We start from the raw sequence: 27841 nt of genomic DNA on the forward strand, positions 1-27841 counted from the left end.
CATTCTTTCTATCGAAAATGAAATAGAATCCACTGGATTCTGATAATATAGTTGAGACTTTCGCTGCTACCAAAGCAAGGAAGGTATCATTCTGAATGTTGGTGGAACATAGACTAATATGGTAGTGGAACTACTGTCGAAGTAGTTTCGTGTTTCAACTATAGACAATAAAAATACAAAAGTACCAAAAGGAAATGAAATCTTTGTTTTACGTCCCACGGTTATGCCGGTTAGGCTAAAGGGGACGGTGATGATGAGAAATGAATGAGAAGATAAAATGAAGAAAGTGAGAACCCCGAGAAAACCCACGAGCACGGTGTTTGTCCACCACAAAGTCCACACGGCACGAGTTGGGATCGAACCAGGGACCCCAAGCATAGGAGGTGAACGCTCTACTACTGAGCCAAAAACTGTCAAGATTTGTCAATTGACTGGTGATAGGTGGCAATGAAAAGTAGAATGGTATAACCCGTAGTAGAATTCTGTGCTCACATATTTAATCCATAATATCCCCAATTATTCAATATATTCCTGATTTTTTGTTATAATATATTCTAATACTAAGTAAAAGGTAATGGAAATAGTCATAAGTGACAGAATATAAACATGACTGAATTATTAAATACAAAATAATATAATCATATAACAAGTGCGAAATCTGGAAACAATAGTAAAAAAGACAAGCAGGAGAGAAATATTCTAGTGCTGAACTATTCATTGATATTTCGGCAAAAGCAGGGGGACTAAATAGATCGTACATTATCACTGAAGAGACGCCGAATGTTAAAGTGAATGGGGCTAATTGTAGGGAGAAACTATGAATAAACTTAACCATATGAGAAATTGCGCAGGAGAAACACCAAAGGCGAGAACCGAACAAAAATATTCTAGAAACATAAAGCTTACATTTAAAAATCGCATCGGTTATATATTATTTGCAATTTTTGCAATATCAGATCATTGTTACGTTTTGTACGTAAATTTGTCTCTAGTTGTATTTTTAGGAGCATTACTTCCACTATTCCATCTAATTACAGTACGCGTTGATACTACGGTAGTATAGGTGTAGGCAGTGGCGTATTTACGATTTTGTTTCGGGAGGGGCTTTGCTAACTTTCGGGGGGGGGGGGCTTTGCCTGAAAATGTGAAAATTCTGCAAGATATTTCATATACTTTACTATAGTAAGTAAGATTTCGGGGGGGGGGGGCTTAAGCCCGGAAGCCACCCCCCTAAATACGCCACTGGGTGTAGGATAAATTCTGGATACTTGATTGTTACGTTTTGTTTATTCTTAAGATTGTTATTTCTGTTGTGGGTTGTAGTTTCCGTTACACTTGTATCCCTAATCGTTCTTCTATCGTGTCCTTTGTTTAAAAACTAATAAAAAAGAAAAAAATATGCAATGATAATCGTGGTCCAGTTTTATTTGTAGATACCAGCCTGAAGGAGGTTCTAAGCATTTATAAAATAGACATGGATGCTGAATATCAGCCCTATTTGTTTAATATATCCCAAATTATAATGATCTAAACACACACACACCAACGGGAAAGGGGGAGGAGCAAACAGAAAGAATGATTATGTAAATGATTGTCAAAAATAGAAGTTTATAAATCACGATTGTTTGAAAAGGGGCCCCAACCTACTTGACTGGCCCCGGGCCCCAGTTTGCCTTACGCCGCCACTGATGTAGCACTTTCTTTTTAGTACAATAATCATATACTACTGTATGTTATAACATTGAACGTTTAACATTCGATTTCAAACAAATGATAAAGACTGGCGTAATTTAGGTACTCAGTAATGTAAAAAATGTACAGACAATATTCCAGGAATTTTATAGGACTTCTCAAGGACAGTGGAAATCATAAGACTCATCAATAAGTTGTTAACAGTGGAGTCGTAATCAAGTGCAGAAAAATTTCTTAGTAAAATGTTTATTATGTGAACTATCTTTGGAAAGGAAAGGAACTTGCGATTTCTAGGTTACCAATCATATTCAATATACTTAAGTTGCATTTATTTTAATGATAGATACATAACATTTACTGGAATATTTTTCTTATTCCAACGAACATTTTACCAAGTAAAACTGCAAAACGCACAACACACTGGACCCTAAACTGAAACGCCTTTCACACATGATTTTATTTTCACATATGTATTGGTTATTGGTTTTATTTTCGGAATGTTATATTTATTTTACAATTACAACAGGATAATGTAAAAACGCAATCTATTAAGTGGTAAGTGTAATTTCCAGATACCAAGAATCTCGACTGGATTGTAATTTTGTGATCTGCATATACAAATGTTTTTCTCAAGTAATAGAAAATTAAATTTGATTCTTATATATACATGAAAACAGCTCATAATGGATAGAACCAAACATGATACTCACAAAACTATGTATTAACCTAATAACACAAACAATGCCATTTGTGCTTCGGTCACGGAACTGACTATAATGTGTATGGGCTCTGTAATTTGATTCTTACTTGCACTGAATGGTATATCTAGACAATAAAAAGCAGAATTATTTGTTGAACAATTACAGAATCATGCAAACTAATTTGCAGGATATATGATTAAACATGGACCAATAAGTGGTACCTGCACTGTATGAAAGAAAGAAAAAAAAATCAAGCTTGTCATTTGAGGACTTGAAATAAATGCAATAACAAAAGAAAAGAGGTCTGAAGAAACTGTATAACATAATTTTCATGCATCATACACGAAAGTAAGTATACCTCTTCCAAGAAAATATACAAAATAGATTTTTGACATCATTGTTAACTATAATATTCTGACGATAACAAAATTCGTAAACGTATATATACATATACACTCCCTAATATTATTTCCAGTTTCAATATAACATAGAAAATCTCCTCAGAGAAATTATATATATATATATATAATCCTATTGGGAACACATTCCACTGAGTCAGAAAATAAATATACGACATTAATAATCGAATTAATTCTAACAGAGCAAGATTACATTGTCGTAAAAAATATATGTATATATTTGATACTTCCTTCTCTGAAAAATTATAACCTATGAAGTTCGACAAAACATCCAAGTATTAGCAATATACATACAATCAAACCACTGGTTTCTCTCTTATTACAACTGCTGAGTATGAAATTAGTAATAAGATACAGAATTTTCATCTTAATGTTTCCTTAATTGTGATTTTTTTAAAAATACTTTTCGCTGTTAGTTCTATTGAAAGTGGAGCTTCTAGACGTAAGCTAATTTATTTGCCGTAGGATAACCAACGCATGCCACTTCTCTCGAGTCTTTTACAAAATATTCATTATTTACACATATGGTACATGATTTGGTAAAAGTCTTAAAGCAAGATTTAAACGCTCACACTCGTTTATTATTCTCAATTCTTTTTATATTCTATTCTTTCTACTTTCACTTCATCTCCAACCAGCTGATACACATACGTCACTACGGTTGAACTCTGAATGTCCATCAGCACAAACGACGGTATAATAGACCTAAAACAACAAAACATAATACAAAATTACAGATACACATCATGTTTGTCGAAGAATTTTCTAGAAATTAAACTGTTTATCAGATCTTTTCATCATATATTCTAATTATCACGACGAAGTTAAAAAAAATCGATCACTACAAATGAAGCAAATTTAGTCTTACTATTTTTAAGAGTTTATTCAAATTGAACAGTCAGACATTTTGGATTTAAATAAATAAATATAATTTACTGCTTTGCTGATATTTTGGAAATAGAAACGATATGAAATATATGCTAAAGGAGATGGTGATGAGAAATGAATGCAATGGTGAAATGAATATAAAATAAATAAAACGGGAGGAAACGGGAGAACCTCGAGGAAACCCATGCACCAGAGGTGAACACTCTACTACTGAGCCACCGCGGCCCTCATTTTGGAAAGATTTTTTTATGCATTTAAAGAAACTGCATGCATACATTTTGGAATTCGGACTCATTTTCCGCGCAAAAGATAACTGCTGCAACATAAGTTGCACATGTTTTGCTGGAAGATGCAAACAGTTACAATTCTGACTAACAACAGCACTGTATCACTTATTCACATCCTACCAAATGATAGTAACATAATATGCTATGGTACGAAAGAAACAGAATATTAACAAATTATATTGATAGTAGCCTAATTTCATTAGGCGACTGTTAACAATAACTAACAGCATTCTATTGATTACCACATTTATGTGTATTTCAGTAGAAACTATATAACAGACAACCTACTGCACTGGCAGGAATAGCCAAGGTAAATTAACAAAATTGTAATAATTTTTACACAATATGTAGATTCATAAAACAATGTCAGAAAGGAAAAAAAACTAGTAGCAGGATAAAACGGATCTACCACTTGTCAGTCGGATGTTCTAAGCTCAGTCTCAGCTTTAGAAGATATTAAAACGGTAGTCCGTAAAACACTTCATAGCTGCATAGCCAGCAGGAAACCTTGCGCTTTTCTGTCAGAAAAGATGAAGAGTTATTTACCACGCCACGCACGTGCATATATAAAAGCATTTCTTTAAAATGTGACTGTTGTCTCTACTCGCAGAACAAGTGGTAGACGAATGGTACAGGTCACTTTGTGTAGTCCAATATGTAAGTACCTGCAACCGTGGCTGCACCTGACAACAAGAGGAAAAGCATGGTGCGTAAGATTATCAGGTTTACCCGAGTTCAAGTAAAACTGTATCGGAAACAACTGAAATAATGTAATTATTTTTGCAGTAGGTATACAATGAAAGTAGGAATTACTATTAGGAATAGCAATCAGAAAATGGCTTTTTTTTCTTTCTTTCTTTTCTGCGATATAGTAAGTTAAGTAACTTTAATTTGAAGCTACTTTCGTTCGGAGGGATTACAGTACCTACTTTTTAACCTCTGACCTGTGTGAAAAATTCAGTGATTTTTGTCGTGTAGTTTTGTTGACAAGAAAGAAAGAAAGAATATCTTTAAAATAACATAACTCAATCCTGAAAATGGATCAACTGCATTTACATTATTATTATTATTATTATATTGAATCAATTAGTTTGGTTCGTTTGTTAGTGGCAACGTCGTTCTGCACAACATTAACTTCCATTTTGTTACTTTCTAAATTGAAATGGAGTTTGGTTGGGAGACACGAGAGATAAATAATGAAAAAAAAAAAAAAAAAAAAAAGACTGACGTAGCTGTTTCATATTATATATATGTATAGGAGAATGAGATTTGACTTTACTCCCTAACGGTAACGCGATCAGTTAATTAATTTATTTATTTTTGGTAATACATTCCGGCATTATGCCAAAATAGCAAGTTAGAATGTAAACATTTAACGTGATAATACCAAAGCATAGAAACCAATTTACACTAAATTTTAATCTTCACTTAGACAACATTTAAAACTTTATTTCACAACTAGAGAGAGGGGTGTTAAATACTTAGTTATTTCATAAATATTGTCAAAGATTTTGACCGCTGATTGACCATGCTGGGTACGAATGAGTGCTACACATGTAACAATGGAGTGGAGCGACTATAAGAATCGTGTTGCAGTGTCATAGTGCTACACAATGTAAAATGAAATGAATTTTTTGAGTTTTACGTCCCACGGTTATGCCGGTTAGGCTAAAGGAGACGGTGATGATGAGAGATGAATGAAATGGTGGAATGAAGAAAGTGGGAGGAAACGGGAGAACCCCGAGAAAACCCTCGCACACGGTGTTTGTCCACCACAAAGTTCACTTGGCGGAAGCCGGGTTTGAACCCGGGACCCTAAGCACAAGAGGTGAACGCTCTACCACTGAGCCATCGCGGCCCCCACTACACAATGTGAGTATGCCACTACCACGGATCTTCGCAGCCCTGAAACCCTTGCAAATGAGTGAACGACTTGTCTACCACACCATCCAGCGTTACAATGAAAGGGAAAGAGTCAATGACAGGCAGCGTAGTGGCTGATTGCGTACATTGACAGTGAGGACAATATAGGTGGTTAGAGCAGTAGCTTCAATGATTTGGCGAAATTCCGTGAGGATTCACCCGAGAAATCCATTTCGAGACCAGCTACGCAACAAGTGCTCAACCAGGACAAGCTACTCAAGAACCTAGAAACAATGTACAGGTCACTTCCTGACTGATGCGTTACGCACGCAGGACGATTCTCTTTTCCCACGAGAAGCTATTCACAGTTTAGCAGTCCTTTAATGCTCAAAATGACCGTGTGTACGCATCAGCACAAGCTGCTGAACGTGTTTCCAGAGGGCAAAAGTTCCATCACCCAGTATCAGTCATGCATAGTGTAGTAGAGTGTGAGCTTCAACGGCACAATACGGCTCCATTTTTGTGAACAAGAAATGAAGACATCGGCTACTGTGTTCCAAACCACAGAACTAAAATCCATTATGAAAGCACTGATAGTGAGTACCACAAACTACTGAGTAGGCCTTCCTACAAAATTCTGCTCCCACGCATAAGGCACGGTTAACCCAGGAGTGGCTACGGGCAAACGCCCCAAATTTAATCTCTACATTACACTGACCCTCTAGCAGCCTGAATATGAACCCGCTCGACTACAAACTGTGGTGAGTGCTTCCATCAATGGCCTGCAAGACGAGACACCCCACTGTGAACTCTCTGAAGTATGCACTGCTCAAGGCAGCCCGCCACTTCCCCATTGACTAACTAACTCTATGGCCTATGGAATGACGCGTTCACAAAAGCTCTCCACTAACTTCTATCCTTAGCTAACTGGATCCAGTTTTTACTTTGTATTCCTATTTCTGCGAAATTCTTCTTAATACTGTCCTTCCATCTGCGCCTAGGTCCTCCTAATGGTCATCCAGCGTTTCTACTTTCTTCCATCCTAGCTACATGACCTGCCCACCTAAGCCTCCTAGACTTGATAACCCTAATAGTGTTTGGTAAACCGTATAAATTATGTAGTTCCTCGTTATGAAGTTTTCACCATTCCCCATTCCTGCTCCTCTTGAGTCTGAATATTCGCCTCAGGATCTTGTTCTCAAAAATACTTTCAGTCTATGTTCTTCCCTCAGAGTACGCGACCATGTTTCGCAACCATACAGAACAACAGACATGATTATCATTTTATATATTTTAAGCTTCAAATTCCTCGACAGAATTCGCGACAACAAGAGATTTTGAACTGAATAATAACACGAATTCCCTGCTTTTAGTCGACATTTAATTTCTTCGTCAATATGATTTTCGTTTGTTAATAGGGATCCTAGATATTTGAAAGTATCCACTTTATCACAAGTATTATTTAATATTTTAACGCATTCATAATTTGTCATATTACGGTCCCAACGAACTTTCATGTATTTAGTTTTCTCTGCATTTACTTCTAAACCCAAGTCACTGCAAGCGTTTAACAAGACCTCTGCATTTCTGTCTATTGTTATGTTGTCATCCCCTATTAAATTTAATTTACATCATCAGCATACGTCAAAACCTGGTAAGCACCGTTCAACTTTAGGCCCTGGTTGCTATCTTTGATATTCCTTATAGTGTATTCCAGGACAAAGTTGAATAATAATGGCGACAACGCATCTCCTTGTTTCTGGCCATTCTCGACGTAAAAGCTCGTGGACTAAAGTTTTCCTACTCGGACTTTCCTTTGGGATTCATTTAAACATACCTTAATTAATCTAATTAGCTTTATCGGTATTTCGAATTCTGTAAGGATGTTGTACAATATTTCTCTCCTGCCGAGTCGTAAGCCTTTCTAAAATCAATAAATACAGTAGTTGATGTGCCGGGCCTATGTTTACCCACTTCTTTTCGAGTATTTGGCGAATGGTAAATATTTGGTCGACAGTTGATCGATTTCCCCACCGACAGTTTTCATAATTTCATTGATGACTGGCCCGTCAGACTCCAGGCCTGCATCCAAGCTCAAGATGAACATTTTGGAAACTGATTAGTAATTCTGATTGGTACTTCCATATAAAAGGACATTAATATATCGTCAATACTGTGTGTTTTATTTCCAAACCTCTGAAGTATTTATGAAATAATTAAATATCTACCAACACTTTTTTCCCTTGAGAACTCCATATAAAGCGAATTAAGTCCTGTTACTCGCCTTATCTAGTACCGTAATGGTTAAACAAATATATGGTAAATAGCACTGGGAAGTTCTAAGTATACCACTGGTAACAGCCTAAATCTAAAACCCTGTTTGTAATTCTTAGTTAATACTAACATACTAAAATTAGCTTCTTTCGATTAAGTAGGTACGTTTAACTAATTTTAATAATTTAGTTTCGATCTTTGCTACTGAGTTTACTGTCTCTTTCAGCAGTGAGGCTACATCAGACGTGGATCTACAGCTTAAATAAGGATCCGAACTACATGAGCTCCCAACGGGAATCGAACTTGGGTTTCCCACGCCAAAGATAATTTAGCTTTGGAATGTATGTAAAAGCTAATGAATTTAAAGATTTGTGCATTTATGAAATTATCAAGATTTTGGAGACATATTTGCAGACTAATGGTTTTATATTTGAAGACAGGAGTAAAGAAGGTAGATGGTCTAGTAATGGATAGCTCACTTTCTCCGTTTTTAGCTAACATAAACCATTTTTGGAAGTAAAATTTAAAAAAATACATATAAAATACTATATACACATTGATGACATTTTCATAATTTACAAGGCAGATAAACAATTACAACTTTTTCAGGAACTTTATCAAACACAGCCAAAAGTCGAATCTACAGCTGTGTACGAAAGTGACAATAGCTTGGACTTTCTAAAATGGCGTTCAGCAGACTCAAAAATAAATTTATTACTATAGAAAGGAAATTGCCGTGGATTTTATATACACAATAATCTTCAATTAACCTTTTATTTGGCCCTGTTGCTTACAAGCAATATAGTTTGCGATGTACGCACGAATGAAACTTCAGTGATCGTTTAATTGGCATTATTGCTTTCATACAATATTCATATACGTAATTTTGCGAGTCATTTCTTTTGAGAGTTGTAATCTTCGACAAAAAGAGACAGTGAAAATCAGTACTGCACAAGCTTTATTTCCCGAATCCTGTGAAAGTTAGTTTTATTTGTGGTTTCTTGGTCTTTAGGAAAATATTTATTTTCCTAATAGTCTTATTTATAATTGACCATATTACGAGCAAGTGACCATATTACTTGCTTACTTGCAACACATGATTAGCTATTTTAAGGCAATGATAGTTGGAAATAAACATCCTATATATTGATCCAAAATACAAAAGTACTTTAAAAATTACGAAATCATTGCCAGGAAGATATGTTTCAACCATAATACAAAGCAAAACATTTTTACTGAAATTTCTCAATGCTTGCCAATTAAAATGTTAAACCAGATATAAAAAAAATAAATTAGAGATTACATGTGAATTAGGTGAAAATACTAGATTCTTTGGGTTATTTTGGGTAAATCTTAGGACACGTGAGTCTTTTATATATATATATTCAGAAACTTTAAGTTAAAGCAATTTTTCTATGGTGAAACCACTGAGCCATAGTTTCCCCTCTACTTAATGTCTTGTAAATGGTGACAACATGCTTGATTACTGAAATAATACCAAACAAATAATCATTATCACAGGAATTCCAGATCATATATATATATATATATATATATATATATATATAAAAACAGTATTTGTTAATCTGAAGAAAAATGTGCCAGACTTTATCCATGTTCAAGTATTACAACAACTGTTATTTCCTCTAATTTCTGTCATACAGAATAAAATAAATAATGAGACGACATCACTGAAATTTTCAATATGAACAGTAAATCCCTTTCAATTCTTGGAACTTTTTTTCTGCCTAGAGTAGTCTTCATTTGTTATTACCAGCAGCATACAATTTCGTGAATACTACAACATATTTCTTCGTTTTTTTTTTTTTTTTCTAGAACCATTTATCCCCTCTCTATCGTCGCAACTTCATAAGAAAAAAGTTCCTACTCTTAATTTTTTGATAGAAAAATAAAACCAGGACTGACACCAAAATATTTCCATATTGAAGAAACAATGGATTTATGAGTACGTATCGAAACAGTAGTATCTACAATCAATACTTACGTATCCAGAGGATTATAAGCCCCTGTTGCTGAACCAGGATTTATGTAAAACTTGTTTTCATGCTCGTACGCTTCGAATTTATGCGTGTGCCCTGAAATAAGAATATCCACATCTAGCTGTCTTTGGATCAACGCCAGTGACTCAGGGTCTCCCCATGGAACTACTTGGTGTCCGTGTGTTAGGCCAATGCGGAACTGACCAACTGTTACTACTTTTTGTTCTGGGTAATTGAGATTCTGGAAAAGAAGTTTAAATATCAAAACTTACTTCTATCTACCGCTGAGAGTACTTAAAATGCCTCCTGTTACCTTATTAACCCTCTATGATACTTGCAATACCCTTATATTTTAACTACAGTTTGTGGTATTACGATTCAATGAACTCAAGTAAAACAAACGAGAGTAATGATACAAACTGAAATTTAACAGTTAAAGAATGTACTATAACGCCTTCGATTAAAATAATGCAATAATTATCTACTGCAATATTTCGTTCTTTTTTTTCTTTCCTTTCTTTCTTTTTAACTTGCTGTAAACATTGTTGGACAGATATATCAAGAATAACATCTTGTCTGTTTCAGTTGTCTTACATCCTGTAGATCCTTTCAGCTTTGCACAAAAACAAAAACTTCAACTTTTCACCTTCTCTTAAGTACTCCAATATCTTACACCCCCTTCCCCCTCAAGTGTAGTTCAAGGTCAAAAGTGTTAGCTTTTGTTTTCCTGCAAATCTAGAAGTAACCCACTGGATGTAAAACAACAAAAGCTGTCAAGATGTTATTTTGAATATCCTGCTTAACGATGCTTGCAGCAAGGTGAAAAAAGGAACGAAATACAGAATGTCCGGCATCAACACTATCAATAAAAAACTTTTATAACTCAGCAAGTAATAAGTGTATTTCAATGCAGTCCCGGTACTGGAGGTATATAAAAATTGTCCTGTATGGATCCTCACCCCCCCCCCCCCCCCCAAACCCAATGGGAACAGATCAAGGGATCTTGGAGGTAATGGTATGGGTCCACTATGCCCTATCCAATGATAATTAAAAACCTAATTTAAACGATCTCTCACGTAAGTTGCATAATGCATAAGAGTTACAGTGTTGGCAACAAAAAAACTGGTTGAGTTGTTTTGTCTTAAAAAAAACTAATACACTTATTACTTGCTGAATTATAATAATTATCCTATCCAATGATAATTAAAAACCTAATTTAAACGATCTCTCACGTAAGTTGCATAATGCATAAGAGTTACAGTGTTGGCAACAAAAAAACTGGTTGAGTTGTTTTGTCTTAAAAAAAACTAATACACTTATTACTTGCTGAATTATAATAGTTTATTGATAGTTTCTGTGCCGGACACCCTGTACTGTAGTGGATTATAATTAATGCAACACCTCAACAAGTAAATTACTTATTATTTGAAAACTAAGAGGTTTTATTCTCATCCTTGTCAGTAATTGTGATTGTTTGCATCCGAGGTTGGAAGCGGACAGCGTGAGTTGCCAAATCTATAGGTGTCAAGTAGTTAATACTCACATCCGTTTCTTTCTTTTTTTCTTTCTTTTTTTTTTTTTTTTAATTATTGTAGTTCTACTGTAATCCTCTGTAATATATTCTATACTTGGTCCAAAACTGGGCTACGGTGGAAAATCACTTGCCTTTGGCGCATGATTCGATTCCAGCTGGCACCAAGTGGATTTTCTGATATACACCGTGTGTGGATTTCCCTTTCCTTTCTACTTTCTTCACTCCACCATTTCGTTTAAAAGGGACGTTCATTATGAACGTCTCTTGTCATCACCATTTCCCTTAGCCTTGAAGCATAATCATAGAATGTTCAACTCAAATAAAGATCCAAAGCTCCTGGTTTAAATGACTTAATGTGGCAAGTTCATTTTCTTAATACTCGGATTTCGTAATTTTTTTAGAATTCGTTTTTCTAACACTACTGCTACTACTAATAAAAAATTCTGAAAAATCAGAACAATCTGAATCAAGTACGGTGTTATTTATCAGGCTAAGAAAAGTGATGGTTTCGCTATGCATTTCATTCGCTACTTATAACTCACCATTTATGAAAAAAGACATCTCTGATTACTAGAGTCCTTGGAGAACAGTCTCAAGTTTTCATTTGTTTAACCTTGATATTAAACATTGCCGTACTTTCTTACAGACAACAACGCAATATGAGTGCACTGTCAAGTTGCATAAGAGCAAAATCGTTTGTGAGTTTAGACACTTTAATCCATAAATGGTGGTGTGAGGACGTATCCTACCCCATAATATTTTACAAAACGACGTTAAGTCCCAAAGTAGGGAGATTTCATCTTGAGTTTTTATTCTATATATTTGAGGTAGATAAAGGTGCTGCAAACCCCGAACTCCAACAGCTTAGCGCAGTGGTCATTTTAGAAGATTTCGTCACGGAGGACTTTCTGTCCACAGAGATATGACTCCGGGTGGGGAAAGCCGCACGACTACCTCTAGGAATATAAGAAATAGTGAGAAGGGGAGGAAGAGACGGTATAAAATACTCATTATTATTTATGGATTAAATTTGTTTGATGAACTCCCACTTTTTATGACATCTTAAATCCTGTATAAACTCCTCAAGGAAATGATAACTGAATATCTTTTTTCAATATAACATATTTCATATTGTTGTTTATTTCATTTCAAGAATATACCTCATTGAAAGTTGAAGCTATCGAGATTACTGCTTGCGGAATTCACGTTCAGGGCGCCTAGATATCTGAAATTGGCAAGCGAATTTTTGCAAAAAAAGAGATTTGAATATTAATGCTACTGTAAAGTTAATAGACTCTGAAACGGAACATCTCATGTCTTGCCGACAAGACAGAGAAATATTTGGATATCTCCACGATGCAATGAAAGTGTATGAATTAAATACATCGATTCTGCTACCACTGAAACAAATACACATTCTTCAGTAGAATCGCTGATTCGATGGTTAATTTGGAAGACATAAATCTGGAAAAAGGAAAGAAGCAAGATTGTTCTACGAAGTTCTGAATATACCCACCGAAGAAAATCACAGCAGATTCAATAAGACAGGGAAGGCTATGATTGGAGCCATTCAACACTTACTAAGAGGAAGAGAAATTAAAAAGAATTTGAAACCTCTGAGCGATGTTGTCAAATACAAAGATCACCAGCTTCAACTTTGAGACAGAAAATAGACCTGCTAAATCAACTAATAAATGAAACATCGTTGGAGTAACTCTCAAAACAAACTGGACGAGGGTTTTCTGGGCTAAAGGTGCTTACAGAGACTGCTTTAATTACATGTCCTGTCTTCCACGGCCATGGTCGAAAACTTCTTTACGTATCTGATGGCGCTTCTTTGCCGCCGACTCTCCATGAGACACAAATGAAAATCCAACCTCGTACTTTTGGCTCACAATCAGGACACTCTGTGCACTAGATGTAGACCGGCCTATCAATGACTTCGCGAAGTTTTCACGTAAATTCCTTTCAATGTACCAGTAAGTATGTTATGCAAGTAATGTTTAAAAAAATTTGTGTCTTTTGTTTCGTCACGATTACTTTCCATTTTCACAGATACAAACATAAGCGAAATGTAATTCCCAATAATTAATAGTGTTACGAAGTTTTCTTCACATTAAGTTCCTTGTATTGCTTTGTACTGCCTAACACATAAAAATATGAAATTGAAGAATGTACCATCGTTTGTATATTATACATATATATTGTATATAAATGATGAACCTTCTTAAGTCTTTGATATGTACCATAATATTTGTCAGTATAGTTACATTTAAAAGAAGCTATATTACTGTTTTGTGATGTTTTTCGACGCCTTTGTTGTCGTCCTCTTGGAAGCCGAGCTGCCTACGGGTCTGGTGTATAATATGCAATTACATGTACACAATGTCAATATACACGTACCCATCTGAAATCATATTTAATTAGACAAAAAAATCAGGGTATAGATTATTATCCTGTATTATTAAGTGAGAGATAGATGGAGAGAGAGAGTTAAGGAAAGGTCATCCGATCAGACACACACACACATACAGAAGTCCCATACAGTGTTAAACAATAGCTTTTACATTTAATATAAAAAGAAATAAAAAGCCTGAAAAGATATACCTACTGAAGTCAGCATTAACAATATTTTTCCTTACCTCATCAAAATCTCCTCTCACTACGTGAACATCACTTGCAAGTGTCTTTAAGTAATCATAAGATTCCTTTGTACATAAATTTCCCGTGCATAAAATATGCTGAATTCGACCAGGAACAAGCAATTTCTTAAACTTTGGTGGAAGGCTGCTACACCTGTGAGGAACATGAAGATCACCAAGTACTAATACCAACTGCAAAGGAAGGAAGAAAGAAAAACATTAAAGATATTAATCTGAAATTTACTAATTCTATTTATAATGAAAAAAAAAATCATATATGAATCTGTGAGTAACGCTAATATGCACACTTTAAAACATTTAAGAGGTACGGGTTGTATAAACATCTAGGCGAAAATATTTTGATATTTTAAATCCTTATTATTAACTCAAGTGCCTCTCAGTCAGTCAGGCTAATGGCCAATAGTTTATAGTCAGGTTAATAGTTGTCGCAAGCTGCGTTGCCTCCTATAAGACGCCAAGCTACGTCGCAAACGTGCAAGCAACTTGCAGACGAGCAGAAGGATTGGGCGAAAGTATTTAGTACACGAAGTCAGATGCATTCCGTAATTTGATTTTTTTTTTTTTTAATTATCAAAACCATACCGGACTTGTAACTCTAAACTATAAAATAATATATGGGCGCTGAACTGGTGGGGGAGTCGAACTCCAATCTCCCGCTAACAGTGAGATTGATCTCACTAACTGACCTACCAATTTTTTTCTGTTTTGGCGTCTTATTCTTCGAATTTCTGCAGTCATTTGATACTTTGCTGAAGGAATCTAACACTGTAGATATATAAGTTTTGCTTTATAGGTCCTGAATGGTGGTAGTCTGTCGCTCAGGAAGAAAAGCTGATCCACCATCTTGATATGCAACAAATGTTACGAAGCTCTGCATCCTCATATGCCTCTCTGAAAAACTGGGATTCAGATTTCAATTGCCCATTGAAGATGTATCTCACAACAGAGCTGACTCAAGAAAATACTGATGCAATTCATGGCATGGTATTGTAGGATCGAAGAGTAACATTTCAGCCTGCTGTAGAGGTTACTGAGATTTCATATATGATGCTACAAAACACTGTGACAGAAGTAATAGGCATGAAAACAAGATGGGTTTCCAAATTCTGAACATCGCCAGAAGTGAGTGCGCACTTCTGAACAGATCACTCATCTTTATGAATAGGACCCAAGCAGATTTTGATCAAGATACGTTATTATCCAGGACAAGACTTTGACGTTCACCACTTCGACCTCGAGACAAAAAAGGCTTCAAAGCAGCGCAAACACCTCTACCTCTACTTCCAAAATGATTCATGTGGAACTGTCTGCGGATATGACGATGGCCAGTGAGTTCTGGAGATTTGAGAACATTCTTCTGATAGACTCTCTCTAAAGGGTGCTACGAATTATCAGAGAATATTATGATGAATTAAGGCGTTTGCGTGAAAAAAAAAAAAAAAAAAAAAAAAAAGTATGATCACCACAGAAAGCTGCCGAAAACTGTCCTAATGCACCACGATAAAACATCAGCTCGAAGTCATTAGTATTATAGCGAATTGCGAGAGAATGTGACTACGAAAATTTGCCTCACTTCCATCTCCTCATTTTCTTTTTGTTCCCTCTTTAAAAAATAAATAAAATACGACGTTTTAGCAGTAATTAAGAAGTTACGACGGCTATTAGTGATTTCCTCGGCACTATCTTTTTAACAGGTCTACAAAAACTTTTGGATATAAGTTGCCTTGGACTTAGGAGGAATTATATTGAGAAAGTAAAAGAGGATTCACATCTCCATGACTTTTTCTTCTTGCTTAGATTACAAACTTGTCCATCTTACCTCGTACAATCTTACTTTTATACTTTTGAAGTCATATTTTAAGTATCTGAAGGTAAAATGCAACAATGTAATTGTATAGGAACTACTGCACCAGTGCAAACTCTAAACTAGATCTCTCGTTACAGAAGTCCCCAAATAATTAAACTACCTTAAGTAATAAAATCAAGTTATTAATACTGTATTTACGCCAAAACCATTATATTTATTTAACCGTGTACGTTTCGACAATGGCTGTCACCATCCTCAGCATAAGTCCTTTCAGAAAACTACTATTCCTTGACGAACTATATTATCCCTCTGATTTTTTATCCCAGTGTCCATAACTTATGCTCTCCCAGAAATCTAAGAAATTGTATATCCAACGAGATGAGTTTGATTTTGCAACGCAATTTCTCAATTTTTGAAAAAGTTTTTCTTTTACTTGCTTTCATTCTTTGTTTAACGTCCAACGACTATACACCGAGGCAACGGGTGACGAAGATAATGAGATGGATGATAACGATGGAATGACGAAAGTTGGGGGAAACAGAACCCCGAGGAAACTCACGCACATGGTGTTTACTCACCACAAAGCCCACCTTACAGGAGCTGAGATTGAACCAGGGTAGCTACGCGCCAGAGGTGAGCGCTCTACCATTGAATCACCGCGACCCGGAAGATTGCTTTCGTTTACAACTACGATTGTCACATTTCTAAAATGGACTCGTATAATTAAGTTTATGTACACTAATCCTATTGCATTATATATATATGTAGAGAGATATTTAAAAAAAAAAAAAAAATAACGAAGGAAATATATGAAGTTCAATATAATTGAAACTTACTACAAGAAAGCAGTTTTAGTGGTTCTTTCCGTCACTTTGAGTCTTGGCCCTTACAAATTTTCAATACATTGTAGCATACAAACATGTTTCAGATTCAGTGACATCATCATCACCACTGTCCATAATTTGTACAAATTTAACCCTAGAACATACAGGTTGGAATTTACAACACTACCGTACAGGTGGGGTGTACAGAATCCCAATAAGAAAACAGGCAATTTTCTCACTTTTTAAGCAAATTATATTTTCCGAAGAAGGCAAGATGGGTTTAGAGTTCTCAATCATTTAATCAAGAGTTTTTGATCAAGAAATTTCACTACTCATCGAAACAGTCAACACAAACCATTATTCGGTGATCAGGACACATCGGTTTCAAACACTTGGAGCATTAGGGCGGGTTTCTTGTTCTTTTTCCTTGGCCACAGCGAGCGTCTTTTCTGGGTTCTGGAAGGCTCCTCTCAAGCGAGGTTAGCAGGTCTTGCTTGTTCGGGAACGTCTTCGCCAACTGTAGCTGCCATGATGGTTTTCAGTTCTCTTGGAAGACGTTTATTCTGCATTCTCTCCAAAATGTGCGGTTTCACCAAAGATAAACTCAGCTCTTTTAGAAAACTTCTTCTGTTGCAGGTGTTAGGATAATGCTTCCAGTCGGGATTCGCATTTCGGAACAGTATCACTGCACTGATTCCCGCTTGACCCAACATGCCAAAAAAAGTCTAAGCGGCCATCTTCTTGATTTCCTTGCAATTGTGTACGTGTAGCACAACTGATCGAAGGTATCGCCGCCGCCTTTCGTTCTGTTGTATGGCTTTCCGCTGTTCGTGTTGTATGGCTTCGTTCCCATGCATTGTAGATAATAGAACAATTTTTTTTTGGCTTGGGTACCTAAGAGACTAGAGTTTTTTTCCTTGTCAAATGCATGCAAGGAGGAACCACTTTTCCGTTCTTTTGTGTCAACAAACGATGGTGGAATTTCTCTCTTGTTTTTCCTAAGTGTTCCGACGATTGTTAGTTTGTAGTAGATCAATATGGTTTCGGCAAGTGGAACTGACGTGAACCAACTGTCCATAGTAATGTTTCTGTACGCGCCATGGATTGGTTCCGTAAGGGTCCTTACTCAGGAGGATGGAACAGATTCCGAAGCGGGTTTGTTCACTTCGCCAATGTAAGGAATCGCATTTATCATGTAAAAGTTTTCTGCGTCGCAGAGCATTATGACTTTGATTCCGTATTTATCTGGTTTACTACTAATGTAAACTCCGAAGGGATAGCGACCCCGGAATCCCAAGAGTTGCTCGTCTACTATGCAATAAGGCGAGGGGAAATAGTAGCTTGTCCAGTTTCGTACAAAAATGTCCCAAATTGTTCTGATTGAAACAAGTTTATCTTCTTCCTTGCGAGCTGCGCGCGTTGCTTTGTCGTCAAATCATAAGCATATTGTTAGAAATTGAATCGCACCAGCGACATGGTTGTACGGAAGAAGGGAGAGCCAATAGTTTCTGACCACAGGTGATTGTTTTTCAAAATTCCCGCCAGATAAAGAACTCTGAAATAGGCTCTCAATTCCAGTTTATTTGTCGGCCCAATATATATTCAGTTCCTTCTTTATATTATTTCTGTTAGCGATTTCTTCATTCGTATGCACAACCACTTCTTCCAGTATTTCATCTGTGAATAGTAGATTCCAAACTTCTATGACCGATTTGCAGGTCCTAGCAGCACCCTTGTTTCCCACGGAACTCGAAATAACATTTCTTGCAGGAGTTGGGGGCGCGGTGGCTCAGTGGTAGAGCGTTCACCTCTGGTGCTTGGGGTCTCGGGTTCGATCCCAGCCCCCGCCAAGTGAACTTTGTGGTGGACAAACACCGTGCTCGTGGGTTTTCTCGGGGTTCTCCCGTTTCCTCCCACTTTCTTCATTCCACCATTTTCACTCATCTCTCATCATCACCGTCTCCTTTAGCCTAACCGGCATAACCGTGGGACGTAAAACTTAAAGATTTCATTTCATTTTTTCTTGCAGGAGTTCTTCCAGGTTTTTTCGTTGACCAGCGATGTCCATCTCGTCCTTTTAGACTTGCAGATGACGAAGAACCGGCGACGGGCAAAGATGGTCCAGCAGACAAGGAAGGCCGATCTGATTCATCGCTTGAAACCTCCCTGTCGCTGTCATCTTCAGAATCTTGGAAGACGATATCTTCGTTATCAACACCGCTTTCCCCATGGATATTTTCTTTACTTTCATCGCGACTGCTTTGTAGTGCGTCACATATTTCTTGTTCGTCCAGACACCTCCTTCTATGGCTCATTTTATCGGATACTGATGAGTAAATTAAGCAAAAGTTTTAATGCATGAACGTATAGATGGGATACGGAGAACCCCACAGTCGAGATATCAACGTGACTGTACAGATAGAGAAAAAAACCGTCCGCATACATTGAGAGCAGGCTTAAGTATGAAAAGTCACGTGAAGGCAGCAGTGTAGCTGAAATATTGCGCATACGCGCTCACTTGAAACGCGTAATCTAGGGTATCATCCTACACCCCACCTATACGTTCTAGGGTTAAAATTTCTGCTTTCACTATACCATAATTGAGTCTCTTACTAGTACCTGTTCACAGATTTCATTTTTGAAAATATTCTCTCATATTCAATACTGCAGTTAGAAATGGAAACAACGCAAGAGAATATCATGTTGTAGATTTTGAAATTTGTTTGAAGAATATTCATTAGAAATGAGTCTATATCTTCCTTCACCTGGTGTAAGGTTGCTGTAACATCTTAGATAATACTATTTATATATATATTTTTAATATTATATATATTAAGAATAATATGAATTAAGAAGGTACTGATTAAGAATAGCCCATCGTAAAAATGATAAAACAGTTAAAATGAGTGAGTGCAGATGACGTCGATGAGCATCGAGATCCAATGGCCCCCGGGTACGATTTCTATGCTGTACATTTGTGTCAGGTGACAAGAATGTTGGACTGGCTCTGAGTTTCGCGTCCCATTCAGCAGAGAGTTTATATGAGACGTGGACTTACAGCTTAAAGTGGAATATGAATCACATGAGCTCCTGCTGGAAGCTGAACCCAAGCCTCCCACCCCAAAGGCGCGTACGCTATCTACATAGCGACAAAGGAGCTCTGTGTCGAGAATGTGTTCGCTATTGCTGAAGTATGACTACAAATTGATTGTTTGGGTATATATATATATATATATATATTTGCATTATAAACTCGTACAATGATTACGAAATTCAATAATTTTCTTAAATGGCTAATTATAATTCAATTCGAAGTGTTAAGTGTAGAAAAAAAAAGGATAAGTGCCTCAAAGAGACTTGCGCATAGTGTCTATAAGAAATTTTATTTCAATTTTAGAACCCCTGCCCTTAAAGGGCAAAATGTGTTTATAATATAAAGTGATTCGATCTTCACAAAGGAAGAGTTGCTGAGTCGATTTTTAGCTTAATGTCCCTTTCTGCAGCGAGGCTATATGAGACGGAACCTACTGATTAAGTGGAATCCGAACCACATGAGCTCCGCCGGGATTCGAACCCGGGACTACCACGCCAAAGGCGCGTACGCTAAACGCTTAGCCATGAAGGAGCTCATTCACAAAGGAAGAAATGAAATGAAATGAAATCTTTGTTTTACGACCCACGTTTATGCCGGTTAGGCTAAAGGAGACGGTGATTATGAGATATGAGTGAAGTGGTGGAATGAAGAAAGTGGGAGGAAACGGGAGAACCCCGAGAAAACCCACGAGCACGGTGTTTGCCCATCACAAAGTCCACACGGCGCGAGCTGGGATCGAACCAGGGACCCCAAGCAGCGGACGTGAACGCTCTACCAATGCGCCACCGCGCCCCCTCACAAAGGAAGAGTATGGCAGTTTATGACAACATACTTATGTAGGTGCTATATGTAAGAGACGCGTGAAGATAAAGACAGTGATAAGAATATTTCCTCATGATTATGCAAATGAATGTAGTGCCTTCCATTTCAATTCAGGCAGAGCATGTACCATCACCATCTCAGATATTGTTGAAACTTTTTTTTTATAGCGACTAGACATGTTTTTAAGACACTCATATTTTTTCGTTTTGTTGAAAAAAAATTTTCCCGCCAAGTAATGGGCCATCAAAGACGGGGTGTACAATTTATGAATTGTAGAAAACATGGAAAATGGTCAATTCGGAGCCCCACCATTTAGCTATGGAGACAGGGAAAGTTATAATTCTTGTTGTGGTATGTACATAGGTATATAAATAAATTATATTTTATTATAGTTTGGTTTGCGCATGCGTATCTTTTTGAACATAAATTAACAAATGAACGTCAGTTTATTTGAAAAGTCGAAGTTTGCGAATTTTTTTCGAGCACTTCCGGCTCGAATTTTAACATTCTGTTTTCACGGTTGGTAAGATCTAGTTACCCGCTTTCCGAAAAAACAATTCTTCCTTCTGTGTGCAACCGTGTATCGCTTCTGTGTGCAACCGTTTTGTTACAAAAAATTCGAGAAATTGCAAAATTTTCAAAAATCGCCATTTTTGGGCGCCATTTTCTTGAAAACATCATCTTTTAAAATTCTAAAATTGTGTCAGATGGTTCAACCTTACATGAGTAATAAACACACCAAATACCATTCTCGACCAATTCTTCATGAATTAACTACATCCTTTTGAAGTTAGCGAAGTTTCGTTAACTTTGATGTCACAATTAGCAACACTGGAAACAATAAAAGTGCAATGATTTGATGATGTTTGTGGTTCACATTCATTAAATGAAGAATAAAAGTATTTCTTGAATGGTTTTTATTATTTTGATCAAAAAGGCTCTCTGAAATAGTAAAATGATCCTCCTCCTACTCCTCTATTTTCTTAAACCGAAGTAATCTGAGATGGAAATTACGATTACGAAACATACACATTTTAAGTTTACTTGAAATGGCCATCCAATAAATTCTGATCTGTAAAAAGCGTGAACTATTACCTCAGTGATGATTTGGAATGATCCAGACAAGGTATCAATTAAGTGCGATGTCATTGCAGTGATCGAAAAAGGAGAAAAGTTAAAAAAATCGAAACGTTTTCTCACGCGTTCCATCAAAGAAATTTACGGAATTTTTAAACTGAACAATCCCAGCATAAGAATGGGTCACTCGGAATTTTATAGTATTCGACTAAAGTGAGTCAGTCCGCAACCTGCGAGGGAAGTGTGTATGTGTGTATTGTGCAAATTTTAAGTTAGCTGCTACTGCGTTGCAATAAAACAACGGTGCAGCCTGTATTGAAGCTGTTCTAAGTGACCTATTCCCTTTAGTAGTATGATCCGTAAAAATGACAGTTGTCTTCTTCAGGAATGTGGTGCAGGCCCGCAACCAGAGGGGGCTAGGGGGCCTGGCCCCTTCTTAACTTTTCGTGGCCCGTCCAGACCTTAACACAAAATGCAATTATTAATACAAAAAACACAATTTAGCTCTATTTGTAAGAGAATTTTTAATGATTTACCCCCTAACCTATTCATGCCACCCCCCAAACCTCTGTGGCTGGTTGCGGGCCTGATGTGGTGAATGTCCTGGAGTGGAAGAAATAAGTGTGGAGTTTTTAATTATTGATCCTGATGAAAATGAAAGTGTTACGTATGCCATCTTCGAAAACAGTGATCTCGTTAAAAAACTGTGCCACTTTCTGTTTTCGTATCGTACATTGCTGGTTTAACTGTAAGAATTGTAATTCATGAATACATCAAGAAAATCCAAGGGGAATTAATTTCTACCGAAAAGCATCGTATAAAATTTCAAGATACAAATTCTATTTTACTTCATGTGGACTTCGTTGAAAACTGGACTGTTGTTCTGCAAAGTGAAATTCAGTTATGAAACAACTGACAGTTTTGTTGTAATAAGCGAGTATTCTAAAAATACTCGAAGAAAAGCGAAAATATAGGTTATAGAAAAAGGTTCGAACACTTGAAAATAAGTGTCTACAATTTTCCAAACCGTGTTAAATGATTTCTGATGGTGTTGCATCGCACTTTAAAAATCGCTTTCAGATAATCGAGATGCAGACAGGTCCGATAAAGCGGTGTTTTTCCAAGAAAGGGTCTTTGCGACGGTATTGGGGGGGGGGGGGGGAGAGAGTTGTAAAGAATGAGGCAACGCGGCATATCCTTTGACGAAAATAGATACACAGTATTAAAACCGCAGAAGAATTCGTGAGTATAGTGCAAGCACAAACTTTGGGTATTACTCTAGTTTTGTTGCCTGGAACTGAATTCGACAACTTCCGGAAGAAGAAAGAAAGATAAAAAAAAAGCAAGAATGGGAAAAGCAGGGTTGGCTGGTTTAAACCAAGGTGGTTTAAACCAGATGGTTTTTTCAAAAGAACCAACTGTTTTAAACCAAAAACCGAAAAATGTCCGTAAAAGTGTAAGTATTCGTAAAATCTTGATGAACACATATTTGTGGGTTATCACGTTTCACTCCCATATATTATTCGTGCTATATTCAGACCTAAATTCCCCATTCTTTACTCAAAGAGATTATATTACGAAAGCAACTTTTTTTTTTTATGTAACTTTATGGATGTTTCTTTTGTGATTTTTTTTTTTATAGTTTGTTATTATTGTTATGCAACCAAAGAAAAATTCTAAAGATTGTTTCGTTTTCATAATGTTTACTATTGATAAAATACATCGAAATGCTGTACTTTTTGGGGAGGGTGGTCATACAAACCCCACTGGAGGCAATTATTGAAATAACAAGAATCTGTGGTAACTATTTTTGTATAAATGGGTCAGAGCCAACGTGGACTCAAATAATTAGTATCTTTATTCACTTTTCTTACTGATATGCAAAGTAAGTCGTTATATTTCTTTAACTTGGACTAATAAAAGTCGTAGTGAGCTGACTTGGATTAAATTAGTTCTTCTGTACTCTGTAGTACTTTGAAATTATCCATATGTAATTCTGTATAATGGTTCCACTTGTGCAATTGTTTATCTTTTTGTCCTTCTGTCCTTAAGTCTCTTGATGATTATATTAACAAATATGTAAAGATTAGTCAACGTACTTTTATCAGGACTCCTTCGTGAGTGAGTCGGCAGACGTATCGCATTTGTGGAAAATTAGTCCCGGTTTCGAGTTCAAATGAAGGACAATTTCTCTTGGATGTAAGCCGAGAAGCGGTTTTGATTCTGCTTTAAGCTTATATGACCCCTTCCAGCATAACCCGGTTGTTGCATACTAACACCAAGGCGAAACAAGCTTATTTCTGTCCATATAAGATATGAATACAAGAGCAAATTATTTAAACCAAATAAACCTGGTTTAAACCAAAAAAAACCCGGGTTTTTTGGTTTTTTCAATAAAAACCATGGTTTTTGCCAACCCTGGGGAAAAGTGTGCGACCGGTAACTGGTATTCAACGAAGTCACCTTTGGCTTTCGGAAAATGGCGAAGTTTTTATGGCAGTAACGGGTCACCATGAACTAACTTCATGCTTACCCCAAAATCGAGCTTCTACAATTAGAAGTGTAGATTTTAGAAGTTTGAATAAAGGAACTTTTGTTACATACATATACTTATGATAACCAGTGATGCGAATATTATGTATAAATCATGAATTACGTGAATTTGAAGTGCTGTTTACCCTTCCACACGGACCTTCAGCAGGGTACAGGTTTCCAGAAAAGCATAAGAAAAGTGAAAATAAGTGTTTTGAGACTATCAACAATGTGCTACGCAGGGGCGGATCCAGGACGGACTTCTGGGGGCGGGGTTGTAATACTGCTACTTAGAGCTACTTTTAAAGAGTTCCAAACTCTGGGATGGGTTTTATTTATATATAAAACAAGAAAGTTTCTTCTCCTGGAGGGGGGGGGGATCGTCCCCCTGGGTACAACCCTGAATGAGTTGTGAGTGCACCAACACCTATTGGGCATCTCCACGGTTACATGCTATAAGCGAAGACACCCAGCAAGCAAATGATTGGTCCATCTAAAAAAAAGTGAAATTTTGTTTCCGAAGACCATTTTAAGTAAGTGAACTTCAAATTTGTGTATTTCGTAATCGTTATTTCCATCTCAGATTACTTCGGTTAAGAAAACATAGGAGTAGGGGGAGGATCATTTTACTATTTCAGAGAGTCTTTTTGATCAAAATAATAAAAATCAGTCAAGAAAACCTTTTATTCTTCATATAATGAATGTGAACCATACACATCATCAAATCATTGCACTTTTATTGTTTCCAGTGTTGCTAATTGTGACATCAAAGTTAACGAAACTTCGCTAACTTCAAAAGACTGTAGTTAATTCATGAAGCATTGGTCGAGAATGGTATTTGGTGTGTTTATTATTCATGTAGGGTTGAACCATCTGACAAAATTTCAGAATTTTAAAAGATGGTTTTTACGAGAAAATGGCGATTTTTGAAAATTTCGCAATTTCTTGAACTGTTTGCGACAAAACGGTTGCACACAGAAGCGATACTTCTTTTTTTTTTTTTTTTTTTTTTTTTTTTTTTTTTTTTTTTGTAAAGCGGGTAACTAGATCTTACCAACCGTGAAATCAGAATTTTAAAATTCGAGCCGGAAGTGCTCGAAAAAATTCGCATACTTCAACTTTTCAGATAAAAACTGACGTTTATTTGTTAGTTTATGTACAAAAAGATGCGCATGCGCAAACCAAACTATAATAAAATATAGTTTATTTATATACCTATGTACACACCACAAGAATTATAACTCTACCTATCTCCATAGCTGAATGGTGGGGCTCCGAAGTTGACCATTTTCCATGTCTTCTACAATTCATAAATTGTACTCCCCGTCTTTGATGGCCCATTACTTGGCGGGAAAATTTTTTTTTCGACAAAAAAAAAATATCGTGCTCTTAAAAACATATCTAGTTGCTATAAAAAAAGTTTCAACAATATCTGAGATGGTGATGGTACAATTTTATTTTTATTTTATTTCATTGTTTTTTTTTTTTTTTTTTTTTTTTTTTGCCTGAGTTGAAATGGAAGGCACCATGTTACTAAACAATGAACAATATATATATATATATATATATATATATATATATATATATATATATATATATATATATATATCATGGAGAAACGATAGATTTATACAATAACCGGTATCAGCAAATCATATTTTGCAAATACTAGAAGCAGTGGATTACACAAGGGGAAGGTTTGAGTTTAATTTTCACCTTGAGCATGATACGTTTACCACAGTAAGGTACATAGACCGGTATACAAAAATCAGAATTGACCTAATAGAAAATTAAATTCTACATACGCCACTGATTATAAATATAATTAATAATCTTTAATTAAAAACCAGAAAATCTGCTAATGTAACTGTACAAACTTAATTCTCATTCCACCTCAGGTCTAAACATCACAGTGTCTTAATAGTATGTTTACTTCCGGACGGAAAACGTTGTAAATGTATGTTATTTTACGTTAGGATTTGAATTCTATTAAGCTTTGTCGTGATCAGTTACATCATGGTTAACCGAACAGAATTTAATCTGGCGGAAGTTAACGGAATTTATACCTACGTATATCAGCATGGCGAATGTACAAGGGCAATGAACTAACAGTTTTAACATTTGTGAAGCGATACGTTGATAACGAGCAGCATCTTTTAAAAGTTTGTGAAGAGTTGAGTTGAGTTGATTTTTAGTTTAGCGTCCCTTTCAGCAGCGAGGCTATATGAGACGTGGACCTACTGATTAACGTGGAATCCGAACCACATGAGCTCCCGCCGGGAATCGAACCCGGGTCTCCCACGCCAAAGGCGCGTATGCTAACCGCTTAGCCACGAAGGAGCTCAAGTTTGTGAAGATCACGGATTAATGAAACTAATAATAAATTGCAGAAAATGTGGAAAGGAGATGACAGCGAAAAAACGTGGCGAAAGCGGACGCCCAACTTCGGAATAAATACCTGACAGACTATTCTTGGTAATTGTTTAGTTTGCCAACATTAACGAAGACAGGAAACAACGTACCCTTCGGGGCTCTAACCCGCCTTCACTCGCTAACGCTAGTCGGCAATACTGTCTAAATTAAATATTAACCTAATCTAACAGAATGTGAATACAATATTGTGAAAAATTCGGTTAAAAACAGGCCTCCAAAGCTAAACAATAGCCCTATTCTTAATCTACACACTATTTCCACGATGTTTGATGTATCTGTGTGACCCGTATTCCTAATTCATACTACTTGTACAGATGAAGGATATAAATCCATTAATACAATGGCTCTTAATAAAACCTAGAAAGTATCTTTACACAAATCCTAATTATTATATGCTGATGCCTTAAAAATAACTCACTCCATTAGAAATTTTAAATTGAATATGATTTTGAAACCTTCCGGTACCACCATACATACTTGCAGTCGTTCAATTTATGGAACGCCTCCTATTCAATATTATTTCTAGAATTGATTCATGACTTTCCTTACCATGATATAAAATGCCTTATATAGTATTTCCAATTTCAATGGTATGCTTCAAATTGTTTTCTTCCGCAACTCAGTCAACAACTTCCGATTCCGAAATTAATCATATCAATCAGCAACCAAATAACAACATGAAAATGATAATATTCTACTTTTCACCGAAACCACTAACGGTTACAAATAGATGCCTCAGACATAATTCTTCTTGGCTACAACTGAGTAATTGTCCTCATAAACCTAATCTGTTAATTACAATTATTTTTTTTCTTTTAGTAGACAATTATTTGTTAGGTGCAGTTTAACTATACAGATCCACAGATTCTAAAATGTATAGAGAAAATTGAGCAAGTCTTTCATTCACCCATTTTATGTCGAGAACAAAACC

At 36.2% G+C, this 27841-nt stretch overlaps 1 protein-coding gene across 1 annotated transcript; it reads right to left on the reverse strand.

The window, feature by feature from the left end:
* Nucleotides 1-2006: 2006 nt before the first annotated feature.
* On the reverse strand, nt 2007-27636 carry Vps29 (vacuolar protein sorting 29). The gene is made up of 4 exons (XM_081768651.1): nt 27460-27636; nt 14301-14492; nt 10130-10365; nt 2007-3517 (listed from the first exon to the last, which is right to left on the reverse strand). Exons 1-4 carry the CDS (start codon nt 27460-27462, stop codon nt 3400-3402), a joined length of 549 nt encoding a protein of 182 aa, XP_081624777.1. The 5' UTR covers nt 27463-27636; the 3' UTR covers nt 2007-3399.
* Between the last annotated feature and the right edge of the window lie 205 nt (nt 27637-27841).

Source organism: Thermobia domestica, chromosome 8 (assembly GCF_964235325.1).
Source record: "Thermobia domestica chromosome 8, izTheDome1.hap1.1, whole genome shotgun sequence".
NCBI lineage: Eukaryota > Metazoa > Arthropoda > Insecta > Zygentoma > Lepismatidae > Thermobia > Thermobia domestica.

Excerpts from the sequence above, each read along its gene's own strand:
- Vps29 (XM_081768651.1), bottom strand. Across the intron at positions 10,366-14,300 it reads TGAGAGGAGATTTTGATGAG|AATCTCAATTACCCAGAACA; the intron begins GTAAGGAAAAAT and ends CTTCTTTTCCAG. Across the intron at positions 3,518-10,129 it reads GCTTATAATCCTCTGGATAC|GTCTATTATACCGTCGTTTG; the intron begins GTAAGTATTGAT and ends TTGTTGTTTTAG.